General features: G+C 39.0%; 1 protein-coding gene across 3 annotated transcripts in view; it reads right to left on the bottom strand.

The window, feature by feature from the left end:
• zbtb46 (zinc finger and BTB domain containing 46) overlaps positions 1–16,421 on the bottom strand; it is an 89,134-nt gene that overhangs the window by 53,725 nt on the left and 18,988 nt on the right. For all 3 annotated transcript variants that reach the window (XM_032576257.1, XM_032576276.1, XM_032576266.1), the window contains exons 2-3: positions 8,631–8,851; positions 7,591–8,524 (exon numbers count right to left, since the gene is read on the bottom strand). In XM_032576257.1, the coding sequence (XP_032432148.1) occupies positions 7,591–8,524; positions 8,631–8,816 (1,120 nt within the window). In that variant the 5' untranslated portion in view covers positions 8,817–8,851. The remainder of the gene's footprint in view (positions 1–7,590; positions 8,525–8,630; positions 8,852–16,421) is intronic.

Genomic DNA, 16,421 nt, shown 5'->3' with positions numbered 1-16,421 from the left:
TAAAGAAACACCAGTATTTCTTGTAAAAGTGAAACCTGTATCATGAATGTAGTTGTAGTCAGCTTGACTTTGGTAAAATGTAAGCTATTGTAAGCAAGTCAAGCTCGGCATCAAAAGGTTGACAACCATACTTCTGTTTTGAAGTATTAATTTTTTCTGGCAAGTTTTTTTTTTGCCACCCTATAAAAAAACTGTGACAAAGTGAAAGACAAGATACAAATGATTTGCAAACATTGTAAGGATAGCATGACTACACCATAGGATAGTTTGGACACGATAAGCATGAACTACAGTATTTTACACTCATTTCTGATTCCAGATTTGAGATTTATGAAACATTTCATCTGTTTGTAAAAACAAAAAAAATATGCATTCTTTTTTTCCCCCCAAAATCAATCTTTGCAATTTTTTCTCATTTTGTTCTTATGAAACCATCGTCATGTATCATCTCGTGTTTGATGTATTGTTCCTAATGTAATTAACAAAACAGCAACAAACTGTCACTTAGATGTTGAAAGGTAGGAAACCATTGCTACATCGAAATGAGTTTTCCCTTAGGCAAAAGACGCATAGGAAACTTTCTGGTTGTAAACCATACCGTCTGTGTATGGTGTAGGGTAATTACTGACTCTTTGCTTCAATGATTATAGTGATGCGTCAGCACAACCATTTCCAAAGGCATGAAAAAAATGCTTCACAAAAAGTAAACAAAGTATGAAATCTTTGACACCTTTATTTGGTTGTCTTATGGTAACGGGAGCTATTTCATCAAGATCTTTGGAGAGCTTGTTACAAACAGACTTTATATCATGCAGTAAAGTCTGTTATTGTACAGTAAAACTCATCAGGAGTCCAGCTGTTAATAAATGGAAAGCTCTTAGCAGCTAAATGTAGCAATTAGCCACTGAATTTTAATGGGCAAAATTGTATTTTGCTGTTGTTTTCTTACTTATTTGTTAAACTTGACAGGAAAATGTAAATTTCCCTGTGTTTTGTAAATGAACTGCTAAATTAGTTTAAACTGCAGCGATGCCAGCAGGAGGAAAACACAGCATATTTAAAGCTGAGATCTTTAGCCGCGAATAAATTTGAAATACACCATAAAATAATGAAATTGTTAATTAATTTTAGAAATTACTAATAATTTATTTGAGCACCACGTAGATCAGAAAAATCTGAAATAAAAATGAAATTTAAAATAAAACTAATGTAGAAAATAAATGAATAAAAATGATTAAACAAGAAATAAAAGTTTCACATGAGCCACCAGTAACTCTTGAAATTCAAAATGTTTGCCTTAGATGTGCAGAAATGTTTTTCTTGAGGTCTTAGAGAAGCAGCCGAAGCAGCAGGGGCCAAACTAAAAATAATATCAGGTAATTATTTAAAGGATCGGGAAGAAAAAGCAGTCAGAGCAGAGACTATTTAAAGCTCTCTTAGTCAAAATATGTCACCTACAATAATTTACTTGGGAGGAAAATATACACATGAGCATTTTGTATGAAACGATGATTTCCTCACATGTAATATTTCAAACATGTGTCTCAGTAGGCAAGGTGAGCCTAAGAAATAAGGAGATCAAACGTTAGCAAGCCAGAGAAAAGGCAGCTGGACGCTTAGAGGCCTTAATAATGACATCCAATAACCACAGCAGATGTTAGTGGGAGAAGAGGATCCGAAGAAAACAAATCCTAATTCCTGCAGCTGTTTATGTCAACATGGCCACATTTTCATACAGATGCATTAAAGCCTGTGTGCTAATATTCCAAGCCTTTACACAGACATGCTTTAATGGTGGATTGGAGTAAACTAGTTAAACCCTCGACCAAGCCGCCCCGCATTGTGTGTCACATGGTCATTTCTAACAGCAGAGCATGGACACTGATTACAGATGAATGAGAGGGAGGGAGAAAGACAGTGTGTAGGCACTTTTCATCAATAAAGAATGAAGCAATTAAGCTAATCTCAGACCGAAGGTGCCCTTTCTCCCCCAGACGAGCCCTTCATGGAAACTAACAACCGGACTCCATGGAACATGTTTTCCTCCCCAATCTAAATGTCTCTGAATGTGAAGATTAGGCAGAGCTTCTTCTAAACCATCAGAGAATAAAAAAGTTGACATTATTAGTTAACTGACCGGTTAGTTGCCTATCTAAACTTTTGCCTTGTCTTGAAGCAAGCAAACTCAGAGGCAGTCCACATTTCAGTTAAGTAGATTTTGATGTACAATGACTGTGAAAAACTGAATCGTTTTCATTTATTGTAACCTCACTTTCCTGTATTGTCCGATGTTCTTAGAACAACTTTATGTGTCAGTTGCAGAGAAATACTCTGATTGCACCATCTTTAGATTATGAGCTATAGGACTAAGGCCAGCATTTGGTGCTTAGGTGCTCAGTAACCTGCCAAGCTGTGAGTCAGAGTGAAACTGAAGACAAAATGTTTTGATGAAAATCAGATCAAGCGAAAAGAAAAAAACATCTTTCATCTCAGACAGAAGTACTGGAAAAAAATGTTCATATTATCTTTTAATGTCAACTTTGAGGATCATTTATAAACCAGTGTTTTAAATCAAACTTTTGTGATGTTATTCCTTTACACTAAACCAAATCTTGTTCATGTCTCAAGAACACTACGAAATTATTTGAGCCCCTAAGATTAGGCCACTGAGTGTTTTTTAAATGCTGTTATGACTTAACTGGAAGACAAAATAAAGATTCATTAATACTCTAATCTTGCTGTTGGCCAGATATAGGACAACTAAAAAGTAATAGGCCTCATTTTTTGTCATTATTACCTTTAATTTCACCAGTAAAATCTCATTGAAATTAAAAAAAATCTCTTTAACAAGAGACTATATAGCCAAGACTGGCAGCACACAGAGTTTACATAACTTTCACAATAAAACAAAACATAAAGTTTAAGCAAAAAAAGTGATTACTGCCTGAAGGGTAGAATTAACTATCCACAAGTGGCCTGTATAAAGTTTGATGTTAAATCTGATTGCGATGCTGTGGCATGACCTTAAAAAGGCTTTTCATTTTCAATAACCTTCAATGTGACTGAATTAAAACAGTTCTGCAAAGAGAAACTGGCCAAACTTTCTCCCCAGAGCTATATGGTTGTTTTTAAAAAGGTTTTGTTGGCTCTGTGGCCTTTATTTAACAGTTGTCAGAGAGGAAAGAGGGTTGTGAGAGACAAGCGGCAAAGGTCATCAGGTCGGGACTCAAACCTGTGACCGCCGCAACGAGGATTTACACCTCAATACATGGGTTGCACTTTAACCCCGCAACAGTGCCGTACCCTAGGACAGGTTGTTTAACTATGATTTTTGTTAAATCAATGAAAGCATCATTGAAAAAAAGTGCATTTTATGCTTTGCTTAAGATTAAAATTTGTTTCATAATCTGAAACATTGTGACAAAGTAGCAAAAAAAAGAAGAAATTTGTAGGTGAGATTAGTGGATTTATTTTTCACATTGTATATAAAGTTGTGTAAAACTGTCTTATTCCTGTGACTGAAAGGTGAATAATTTACTGAAAATTAATTTCTACACTCATTAGAAATGAGCGTAGAAGGGGGAGGGATGAATGCAGTGCCACCCTTCCCCCACCCGTTGCTGCACACTGCTGGACAGCTGTGTGACAAAAGGCAACCATATTTATCCATCCAGATAATAGAGACAAACTCTTCTGATCATGAAAAATACTGACAGCCACTGTGTGGAAATCATCTGTCTTAAAGAAACAGATAACACGATGTGTTATATTAATACATCGTTAATATAACAATGTATTATAACTGTAGTTGACAAGCTACAAGCAGAATTTATTTAGCAGCTGACTGTAGGCTCACTACCTCAGCAGATTGCCTGAATAAATAAAACACCTAATAAGTTCAACACCCACAAACACTATTAGCTTCTTAATTATTTGAACCACAGCAACCCATAAATAGGTAAAATCCACAAATACTTGAGACCCATCTAAAAAGACTTTGAATTGTTTATTGAAATAGTTCAAACACTAAATATACCTTAATGTGCATTTATACTCACAGTGGAAACAGTCTTTGCACTACCATAGAAGCTTACGTGTGCAGTCTGTCTTATCTCCGCTATTGTAGGTAGAGCTAATTAGAACCAAGGAAAATAAATGGCACTCCTAGACTGGCTGCTTTGCAAATGTCCGTGAACTGAGTGTCCAGTAGCATTGCGCCAAAGTATTTCAGCTTCCCAAGCTGCATTTCCTTTCAAATATTTTAAATAAAATCCACAAATAGGCTTATTTTCCACAAAAAAATTGGAGTTACATTCCACAGAAGAATCCACAAATAAGTGAATTCATGAATACTGAGCCACAAGAAACAGAGGGCCTCTGTATCAGCTTGTCCTACTGATGGAATTGAATAATTTACTAAAATATTCCAGATAAAGTTCTAATTTACTGAAAAGGAAAAAGCAGATTTCATTTTCATTTTTAATCATAAATTTATTTTTCGCTTACGTCATAGTGAAGTTGTTACCAAGCATTTTTCTTCATCAACATCAATCCACATTCTGCTGCTACCAGAACAAATTGTTTCAGTTCTCTTGCCAACTGCATCTTGCAAATCTCAGCAATATATTAATCCACAAAATCTGATCACTTTCTAATGCTTTGGCCCTTTAACATGCATCTACATCTCATTTAGATCGTTGACTGGAGGTGACAAAATCCTGGGCTTAAGGAGACTTAAGACTTAAGGACTCTAACGCTCATAAGCCCACCAGAGCCACTGTTTGTACTTTTGACCCACAGTTATTTAGAGTTGTAGACCAATTGGACTCTAGGCTGTAAAACTAAAATTAAAACCAGGATTGCTTGCCAATATGTACAGACACAAACTACAGCCTCAAAGCTCAACAGTGAAACTATGAAACCTTGAGTGGTAACAAGATGTTTGCTCTTAAATATCAAGTCCATCACTCTGAAGGAGACTGGATTGTCTGAGTCTTTACCCAGATCTTGGCCAGTAGCACTCAAGAATGATTGGTTGCCTTTTGGCAAACACCAGGTGAGTCTACACCAGCAGCAACTCTACACTTCCTCTAACCTTAAGGTGGGCAAACACAGCTCTCATTAAACACTTCTTCACCACAGCCAGACTTTAACTCTACCTTCTACTAGAACCATGGCACTGGGAAACCGCCTTATTTGTACCATTTACCTGTGTGTCTGTGTGTGATTATGCATTGATGTCTGGCAATCTGCGACTCAAGACAAGTTGTACTCGAGCAAAGTAATAAGGTTCAACTGCGGGTCATAAAATCAGGGACTGAAGACACGTCAACTAGAGAAGACAAACACTTCATAACCCACAAGCATGGACCGTTCAATTCCCATTTCCTTCTTGCTCCTCTGTATTTTTGTTCTCTCTAATTACCCCTCCAATCTAACGCTCTCTCTTTCTGTTCCATCTTCTCGCCCTTTCCAGAAGGTCCTTCCCTAAACCCCAGAGAGAGGGGGAGGAGCCCGGGATGGTGAGGACGCGCTGGTAATCCGTGCAGTGACCCAGGTCAATTCAATTATCCTGTTTTCTTTCACTGCGCGACGTGTGTGCCCATTTCACAGCCAACTCCCTTAATGCGCCCAGGATTAGCTTCTCTTACTTTTAATAATCTACCTATTGACGCCGTGGGCCCACAATGTTGTGGATGATGTTGTGCATGTGCACACAGACGCACAAACACACATAGGTAACTTTATCATGTATAAGTTTTGGAGAAGAAGAACTCACTAAACAGCTCTGCAAGGCCTAGGATCAAGGAAGAAATCTCAAAATAAATATGCATTCACCATTGTGTTTGTGTACACATTTTCTCGTCTGTGTAAGTGGGAGTGTGGCTTAAATAAACTGCAGTAAAGAAAGGATTGTATTATCCATCTGCATTTACCCAGGCTTCACCTCACACCTTCAAGATCTGAGATAATCATCTTAGGCCTGACACGTTAGTGTATAAGCTCACTAATCACAATGCCGGAGGAGAGAGAAAAAAGAAAAGAGGTCAATTTCTACAAACTGTGCAATGAGATGATTTTCTCTGGGTTTCTGATGAAGCACTACAGGATGCAGATAGTATCATGGACGTGAGATCAGCAGAAGCCAGCGGAACTAAACAGCAGAAGTTCAGTTACTTCCAGCCATTGACCAGTTGGTTAAACAGTCTTAAAGATAAATTAGATTTTGCCACAGTTAGGTGTTGAGACAACAGTTTCACCGAATTATCTACCCTAATCTTGTAAACTCACCAGACAACCGGCAATTACATTCAATGAAAACAAACTTATAGTCCACAAGATTAAAAAAAAAGTAAAATTGTAGCACCGCCTCCTCGAAGTCATCAAATCAGCGCCCCACACCCAGAGATAAAAAGCTTTTCTTTTGACCTTCATTCATCCTTTCAAGTCCTTTCCGCTCAATGTTGAGACCTTTAACTGTTAATCTGAGCACACGATTAGCCACTAAACACCTGGTTTGTTTTGCCTATTGCTTAAATCACTTTTCTAAAAATAGAAAGATGCTCCACTCCAGTTAATTCTCGGAAGTCAGATCTTGTAATAAACCTATGTAATTGTCTCGGCTGCAGGTTAGAAAAGCAGGACTTGCTAATGACCAAACTACCTGTTACCAACACAAGCTATCAAAATGTGTGAAGTCATACACTGTAGCAAAATATTCAACCATAGAAATTCACCAGTAATATGTATGTGACTGATTTAATTTATGCACCAAAATTGGACCATTTTGAGGTTGGCCAGCCAGTCACACACTCAAAAATATAATTATTTTCTCATTAGTGAAGGCACCATACATGTTAGCACTTCTGGATTGCAATAACAACACTCTCCAGTGTGGAACCTGAAGTAGAAGATTAAAGTAGAAATTTTCAGCGTTGCCGGATGTCATGTGAACACAAAATCTGCAAAAAGATATTTTAAATAAAAAAAATGACACTGGGACATGGTACCTTTGTCAAATTGGCGAAGGAACAAACTGACCTCTTGTGTGGCTAAAAGGGAATCTCTCTTTTGGTCTTGTAATCTTTCAGCCTCTGATTGCATTTGTTCAGAAAAGACAGTCCAAACTTTTTTTTACCAAAGTTTTAAATGAGTAAACCCTTGTTTTACAGTAGCTGCTCTCTGTCACAAGCAGTGACAGAAAGACCGTGTCTCCTACTATAAATAGTATTTGACCAGTCAATGTTGAAAGGCAATAAAATTGTATTTTGACTATTTATTTTTTAATGTCTTGTAAAGAGAATTTGAAATCAGCTAAAATCAATACCAGTAAGCCAGAGCTTAAACCCGAGATTGGAAGTCAGTCATAAGTCTCACAAACTGAAGGAAGTGGGAAGAGTTTATGTCGGCTTTGACCACAAACCAACTACATTGGATTTTAAGGAAAAAGTTAAGAAACCTCTGATTTTCTAAGGTGGAGCTCTGATTTCAGTGTCATTTAAATTAAATTTTCAACCTGTAACTTGAAAATATTTAATTCCAACATTACAGCTGGTGCACACTGACCATTTTAGGAAGGGTTGGTCTTACCTGGGATGTCCTGGCCGTTGTAGTTCCAAGCAGTGACAGCTAGCATGGAGGGCAGAGGTGATCCAGGTCTACTGTCCCTCTCTCTGTCCCTGTCCCGCTGCCGATCCCAGGTTCTTTCAGACTGCTGGGTAATATGTCTGACTGTGTCCTTGTTCTTCCGGTTCTTCCTCCGCCCGGACCCTGATAGGGGCTGCCAGGGCCCTTCGGCACCTCCACCACTAGCTCCCCCTGCCCCTTGTTCTACTTGGCTTTGGGTTGACCCCTTGGGAGTGTCCCTTGGATGAGAAGAGGAGGCAGGGGAAACCTGTTCTTCTTTGACATTGACCGGCCTATAGTCATGAGGCCAGGCAGGTTGAGAGTCATGGCATGCTTCCTCCTGGCTCTCATGGCTCTTAGGGGGTTCTTGGTCCTCCTTCCCATACGTGCTGCCTCCCTCATGGCAACTGGCAATGGCTGAATCTCCGGAGGAGTTGGCTGGACTAGTTCGGCGTGCCAGCCAGGGAGAGGTGCTGCGACCAGAAATGATGGACGCCAAAGCTTCAGAGGCTATACCTACTATCCCACCCCCTCGTCCCAAACTAGCTCCTGGAACACCCCCTGCTCCAGCTAAACCGACCCCACCTCCATTCCCGGGGACTCCACCTCCTCCTCCTAAACCTGCAGCAACAGCTCCCATTTCAAAGTCAGCCAGCTCATCGGCCATCTCCGAGCGGATGCTGATGTCAAGAGCAGCCTTGATGAAGCTGTGGCAGGCCTGGACGATGTCCGTCATCTGCAGGTAGCTGGCGGCCGACATGACCTCGATCACGTTCTTACTGGTAAGGGCAAGGTGCGCTGAGTACATGAAATCCAAGATGGCTTTGAAGCCGGTCGCCGTCACGATGTCGAGGTGCGTAACAGTAGTCTGATGGGGAGGCTCGGCTCCTTTCTTAACCTGCAGGATGTAAAACGGACCCCTTTACTTTTTATTGTAATGAGAAAGTGATGGAAAAATAAACATATATTCCCCCTGAATTGTTTTATAAAATGCAGTCCCTCACCTGGCAGTAAAGAGTCTTGAAGTAGCGTGAGGAGCCCAGAAGGACGTTCTTATGGGCCTTGAAGATCTTTCCGTCCACGATGACACAGGCATCACAGAGGATGCCATGCTGCCTCTGCTCATTGAGCTCTCTGAGGAGCTGACGGTAGTGAGATGAGATCTCCATGTCCTCCTTCCTGTTGTTCATCTGTGTAGCTGAACAAAAGCCTCTCCTCAAAACATCTGTATGAAGATAAAAGAAGACATACAAGCAATAAGCAAAGGATCTGGTGTGCCTCAAAATATTTTCTTTCACAAATTCTACAAGATGAAATATCAAAAGTGTACGTTAGCAGAAATGCATAGCAAGGAGGAAAATGGATCTAAAACTTTTAGGGCATTTATGGAGAAGGAAACAAGATCTGTATAATTCATTTCTTCAAAATATGCATCAAAATCAATAAAATATCAGTACTGGACTGATATTAATTGATATTTTGGTAACTTATATGCACTCAAACAGTGTTAACACATACGGTGCTGATGACGCCCCCCACTAACGTCACTTCTTTCAGTAGTTTGTATCCAGTTTTAGCAGTTTTATAGCTGACAAGAAGGTGTGTGCTGGGTCAAGGGTCATTCTTCCATGTTTTATTCATGGCTTTATGTCACGGAGATAAAAACACCAACTGCTAAAGTAAAATCTTTTTGGTTCAGTAAACATCTGTACCAGCAGATATTCAAATGTGGACACAACAGCAGCACAATATGTTGAACTGCATCATCATTGCATCACCAATGTTTGCAATATGACTTTTTTCATACACTATTTGGTGGGGTATTATGTTTCAAATGAAATGCATACAAATTTGGGATACTAGTGATATATTTAGTCTGTTGGTCAGACTTACTGATTTTATTACCCACGCCTAATGTGCACTTTCCATGTTCAGATGGAAATATATTTAAATTCAATACATTCATATAGTTTATAGTTTTAGGCAAAGCCTAAATGATTTTCTTTTTATGCAAAATAAGAGGAGAAAAAATATTTAACTGAGGTAGTCTCTAAAGATGAGGATATGTGAGCAATGACTGTGACATAAAAACAAAGACATCAATAGAAACCACATCTCCACTACTTGAGTTTGATGTCTAAAAAAAGCCTGGGATCGAATAATCAAATATTTCTGTTTATGAAGTGCTTCTGACAGGTTTGTGTGTGTGTGTGGGCGTGGGTGTGTGTGGGTGTGTGCATGAGAGAGTGAAACAGAGTGCATACACTCATTAGAAATGCCAGTTAAAAAGTGAAGCATACACGCAAAGGAATTTCTGAGGAAAAAGAAAGACGTTTTGTACAGATTGCATTACAATTAATCTCACCAATAAAAAAAAATTGTCTAAGTTGTTTCTTTAATCTCATTTTGACACAAAACCTGCTGTGTGCACTCCTAAACCTTCACATTAGTGCTTCTGTTGTCCAACACCTTTGTGTCCTTGCTTCAGTCCGAGCAATGAAAACAAATGCTTTATGCCTGGAAAAAGAGGAAACTGACCCTTAATGATTTAGGCCCTTAATTTGCAGAGGTGCTGAATGGTCAGAGAACAGATGATGAAGAAAAAATGGCAGGAAAAAAAAACACACTGATAAAAGACTGCAAAAAGGAGACAAATAAAGATGTGAACATCACCATGTCAACCCATGCAGAAGGTGGCAGAAAAGTACGTAAATCCCAGCAAAGGCAAACCTGCACCCACGTTCACAGAGGTGAAAACAGACACAAACACACTCACGCACACACATCAAGGTAGTGCATTAGCTGGAGCATTAACAGCCGCCGCTCCCGCTCTTGTCTCAGCGAGGGCTAAATCGCGCGGACGCAGGGTGTTACCAAACGCAGCAGTGATTTGTTTTGGGAACGCTACAGCTGTCAGCTCTCATGGGCCGTTCTGAGAGATGACAGCTCGGGCTGGCCAAGGTGACAGCAGCGTTTGCTCGGGGGCCGGCACACTTCAGGTCATGTTTAGCAAAGCTCTGCTCAACCTGATGGCTTGTAAGATCAGATAAATCCACATTGTCTCCCACGTCCACTTGGACAAACACACCTCCTATGAACAGCAGTGGACATGCCGACCGCGTGATTGTGACAGCAGCTGAAGCCTTCTCTATCAATGCATGAAACCTTTTGCTTTGACTGGTGATTCTTGAAGTTATAGAGAGACAAAAAAAAACGACAGAAAGAAAAAGGAAAGTTGGATGCGAGTGCAGAAAAACAGCGTCCCTGACAGACTTAAAAGGGAGGTTTTCACACAAACATTTTTTTTTTTATCCTAGGGCTCACATATTTCTTTGGAAAAAAAAATCAGGCTAACCTTGAGATATTCTTTCTTTTCTGTATTGCTCTGACAGAGGTATTGAGAGTCTTCACCTCTCACCTTTGGAGACAAACCGAGAGGCTTTAAAAAGACCGTGGTTGTGCTTGTCCTCTCTCAGGGCCACTTGTGCATTCAACTGCAAAGCCTGCTGTATATGTGAGCTACATTAAACACAGAAGAAATCACTTATTCAAAAGAAGTCACTGATCCACACAGACATATTCCTCCTTTTTTCTAATTTTTTTCTGATCAAAATGAATGGTGTAGCCAAAGGTCAGTGTGCATCATAGAGGATTATGCATCTAGACTAATCATTTAGATCCACCCACCTGTCCGTTTCTCAGTATTACTCTTAAAATCTCAAATCAATAATGGAAAATTCTTAAACAAAGAAAGTAAGGGCTAATCATAGCTAAATGAAAATGTTTTTTAAAGGAACTCAAGTATTCTGTCAACCAGGTAACAAAAAAGCAAGAGCATCAGGAGATAAATTAATTTATAAAATCCTTGTCTCCACACAAACACTGCCATTTAAGTCAACTGAATTTAATCTGAAGCCTCCAAAAGCACCAAAAAATTTGTATGAAAGAAATTATCTGAGGTAATCAGTGTTACAGTCTCTCTTAATGTGAAAATTTCTCTTTTTCATTGACAATGGTACCATCAATGTTCAAGGTTTTGGTAGGTTAGTGGGGAGAAAAAAAGACATTTGAAGAGTTTAATTCTGACGTAGGAAAAGTCAGTATTCTTTTTAACTTATTTTTTCACATTTTAAGCAAATATTACAAATATCCTTTCGCAAAGAACTTTATTTCAGAGAATAATAACCCAGTCCACGCTTAGAAAGCTGTTTTACAAGATGTAATGTTAAAAATGTGTGCATTTGAAAACATACCTTTTTACACTTTATGATTTACATTACTGCCATATTTCCTGTTTTTATTTGTCTGAAATGATTAATGGAGAGTGAAAACATCCATCTGAAGTACACAGTAATCTAAAGGGTGATTGTTTTTGTCATTTTGGGGGACTTTGACTTATCTTTATGTTTTGTCATAACTGCAGCCACACATAGTATTGTATACAAACCTTTACTTTTCACTTTGTGATGTTGCTTCAGGTTCAAACCTGACTTTTGTTGCAAAGTGGTGATGAAAATTTTGCTAGGCACCTACAGTATGTTGCAGGCTTACCGTCAGATAAAACAAAAACACACAAAACCCTATTCTCTTAACAAATTTATATATTTGTAAAACAAGGTAAAAGAGTTTTACTGTCTTTATTAAATATATTACTATTATGATTGGGCTCCATTGATAAAGACTTGCACCCCTCCACATTCGTAGTGCTAAATGTGGTTGACGTTTAGCCCCGTCTTTTGTTTAATTTAGTAAATAGCTACTTGTCCGCTTATTTTTTTTCCCTGTTAAAAATAGTCCACTAATTATCACCGTTGCTTCTTTTTGCATTTGATCCCGAGAAGTTTTGCGATATTTCCTTTCAGAATACCATCAAAATTTTCAGAGTGAAATCTGTCCGTGTGTGGCATGTTGTCTTTGCTATGTGACTGGACACCATACACTGTAGGACCAAACCTGTTATATAAAACTTATACAATCTATGATGGTTTTAGCGTCAAGAGTGTGGAGTCTCTCAGGTTCTGAAAATTGGCAGGCATTAAACCTCCAGTCCAAGATGGTCAAGTGATCACTGTGAGACTGTGAGATCACTGTCAATTTAAAATGGGGATCAAACCCAGTGCTACCAAGGATTGCCTAACAAAGTGCACAGGAAACATATATCACTTAAAGATCAGGGCCTGGTTTCCTGTATCATGTGCATCTGCTTCAGCTCACCTGAGTCAATAGTTAGCATGACTCCTTGGAATTTGACTGCATGCTGAGTAGCTCAGTCAGCCATTTAATTCAGGTGTGTTGGACTACGGATGAATCTAATAGTAAAAGGGAACTGGATTTTGAAACCTCTTATTTAAACCAATAAGGGAGCACAGGCCTTAAACACAGAAGAAACTTTTTCTTAAACACTATCTTTAGTAGAGATGGTAATACAGATTTCTCAAGGTGCAGACGAATACTTCAGTCAATGATCCAATGCTATGTTTGTGTGAATTTGTGCACCCATGTTCAATGGTGCCTCAAATTTCACAAAAGCAGTGATCAGCAGAGGGCAACACAACAGCAGGGACCTGAGAGAGAAAGCCAAGGAGATTTAATCAGATTTATTGCTTCAGCAGACTAAGAGCCAGACTGAATTAGAAGTTAGGTTGAGAAGAGGAGCTTTAATGGGGCATGCTTTGACCTCTAAACTCTTTGCTTCCCTAATTGGCTCGTTTAATTTCAGCATATCCAATTCCCTCCAGTCAGAAACCCCTTTTGCAGAGGGACCCATCCCAAGTTCCCCCCATTATATGATACAAAAACACCCATCCAGTAATTTCTTCTTTTCAAGACTTCATCTTAACCCATGAGCTACAGAACCAAAGCAGGCACCTTTCACTAGTACAGCCTTGATTCAAAGCACACGTTTTTGTGGAAATGTACACTTGACACAAGATGGAAAAGTAAGGTAAAATGAACTTGTCAAACAATCAGCTATGGAGAGGGAGAGAGAGGCAGAGATATTTATGTCTAAAGCATTAGCAGTCTCACCAAGGTTACAGAAACTAAAGCCTGCTTTCAGCATGTCACACAGCACAAAAAAGCTTTTCATCCCTCTATGAAATCTTAGCGCTAACAAAAAAAAGTAAGGAAGAAGTCATCAGGAGGGAAACTGACAGTCTGCGGTGCTTGTTTGTGGTCAGAAACGACTGTTTTAGTACAGAATTCCACCAGAGGTCCTTAACCCTTGCAATACCAAATCAAAAGTGACCGCCCTTCTTTAACTCCTCCTTTTCCAAATACACAGAATCAAGATGATATTCTCCCTCAAACAGGCACACAGAGTTCCCACCTACAAACACACAAACACAAGCCACAGCTAAAAACATCCACATTCGCACGCTTACCAGAGCCGTCATGGCATCACTAGCTGTTTGTCCTGGTCACATCACGGCAAAGTCACTTTAGGCCCCGGACACAGAGACAGCTAAAGAGATGAGACGTGTGATGGAGCGAGAGAATGGGGCTCCATCCTTCCTGCGTTTCCTTTTAATGCAGCCTGTCCCTCCGAGCCACTTCTCTGCCTCCTTGACCGCACAGGACCGAGGGGAGACGGAGCACAAGGTCCTTCTGGATCAAATACGAAGCAGTACTTTGTTTGATAGGAAGGCTTTTGGAGTCGTGTAAACCTAAGCTTTCAGAAGGTGATCTCACACTGTGCTCATTGTTAATGTCACAGCACTCAAGGCTCTTTTAAATGGGATTTTAAATGAATTTGGCAATGAAAACTCACTTAAGGCATAGTGATTCTTCTGTAGTTGTTAACGGAGTCTGTATTAATCAATAGGTACAAAGTTTATTTTCTCATTTCCAAGGAGTTAATAGGTAGTCAAAGAATATTTTTGAAGCTCATGTCAAACAAGACCTAAAGTAACAATTATCACAATCATTAGGGTTCACTCCAGTCGCAGTTCCTAAAAAAGTTATTTATTTGCAGATTTTGGAAAAGCAACTGGTCAAATCCATTCCAAGCCTTCCCATTAGATGCTGGTCATTTTGTTCCTTTGTCATTTTGTACTTTTGATCATTTCATGTTTGATTCCTTGGGCTATGAAAAAGAGCCTTCTTCCAGGGGGCATGTTGTACTGACCATGCTTCAATTTTTAGTCACCTCAGGGAGATTTTCTACAGATGATTATTTAAAGTAAGTGTGGCTATGTGAATCCAGTGATGGCATGTACCAGCTCAGAGCTATTTAGGTTGGAGCGGTGCTTTCAATCTTAAAAAAAAATAAAATCAACTGCCAGAAAAATGTATCTTAACCAGAAGCAATTGAAAAAGGGTGCAATGTAAGATCTTCACAAAATGTTATGCAGTTATATTTATTTAGTTAACTACCAAGAGAAATAGACTACTTCGCTGCAAGGTAAAGCACAAGGGCATGAAATGGTTTGCCTAAAAGAACTAAGACCTGGTTCATATCCTGCTCTAGTGTGTCTTCAGTGATCAGATCATGTCCTGGTGGCTCCTAAAGCAGGTATGAACATGATCAAAATGCACTGAAGACGTTTTCCTTCAGACCACCTTCAAAGGCAGCCTGAGACACTTGTATCAGTTTCGTTTGGCAGCCTTAATGAAATCCTTCCTGGGACACATTGTGGAAACGCCCACTGAACTGACTCTCCTCAAGCAGCAGAAATACCTGCACAGCTCTTTACCAAAATCAGAGCAGATGTCAACTATAAGTCAGTAAAACAGCTACCTGGAAGGATGTAAAAAAAATATATAAAAAAAAAAATACACTGTAGGCAAAAGTTTCACTCATCATTCTCTTGATTGAAACTCTGTTGATATCAAGATATTGCATAAATCACGTATTTATTTATCATGTCAGCAAGAAATAAAATTGATTCATGCAATGTCCAAAGTCCTTCTATTTAAAATGAGCAGGAACTTTTATGCAGCTTAACGTGCATGAACAAATAACGGTGTGCAAGCGATTTACTGTTTTTCTACAAAATGTGCTGATTTACACAAATATGCTTATAAAGTGTTTGTAGGTGAAATACCAACACATTACAGATGAATCTCAGCAATGCTAATGTCTGATTAATAACATAGCTGAAGTTATTGAATGAATATGTGCTCTTACATGAACATCAGCGGATCAAGCATTAACTGTGATCTGATCACTGGATGGTTTTTATTTGTCAGGTGTAAATGGTCGTTGCTATTTTTTTTTTTTTTTTACAACAGGATCAGCCAAAATGGCCTTTAATACCAGGTCTGGTCTTAATTTAAGCACCCAACTACAAAATAGAGGCATAAATTATTAAAGGGACAAGTTGGCTTGAAACCACTGCAATAAAATTCACTTTATTAATTAATTTCACACATAGAAAGTAAGCGTTTTTACAAACTGGGTCCCCAGGACTAATATTTGAAAATAAATTTTAGTGTAGATGTTTTGAAAAGTGTCTGCTTTCAAAGTAAACATGTTACTGCTCACATTCGAGTTCCATAAGTCTCATTTATTCTCACCTACACTAATTGTTATGAATGGTGAAAATGACAGCAGTGGTGAGTGGTCAATTGGGAAACATTCAAGCAATGGTAGAGTCCGTGGACTCTGTGAGCTAAAAGAGGCATTTAAAAAGTGGCGAGCAAACACTTGCTGATTTAACAGGAACTGATTTGTCAAAAGCCTATAATAGCCTCAGTGGTCCACAAGAGACTACAACATGTCTATTAAAGCAATGAACTTTCCTCAATCTGAGTCAGAAAAGACAATAGTTTGAAATCGCTCTCTTTACAAGACA

Source organism: Xiphophorus hellerii, chromosome 1, assembly GCF_003331165.1.
Source record: "Xiphophorus hellerii strain 12219 chromosome 1, Xiphophorus_hellerii-4.1, whole genome shotgun sequence".
Lineage (NCBI taxonomy): Eukaryota > Metazoa > Chordata > Actinopteri > Cyprinodontiformes > Poeciliidae > Xiphophorus > Xiphophorus hellerii.
Note: the sequence above shows the minus strand (reverse complement) of the source record. Positions and strands in the feature narration are given on the sequence as shown.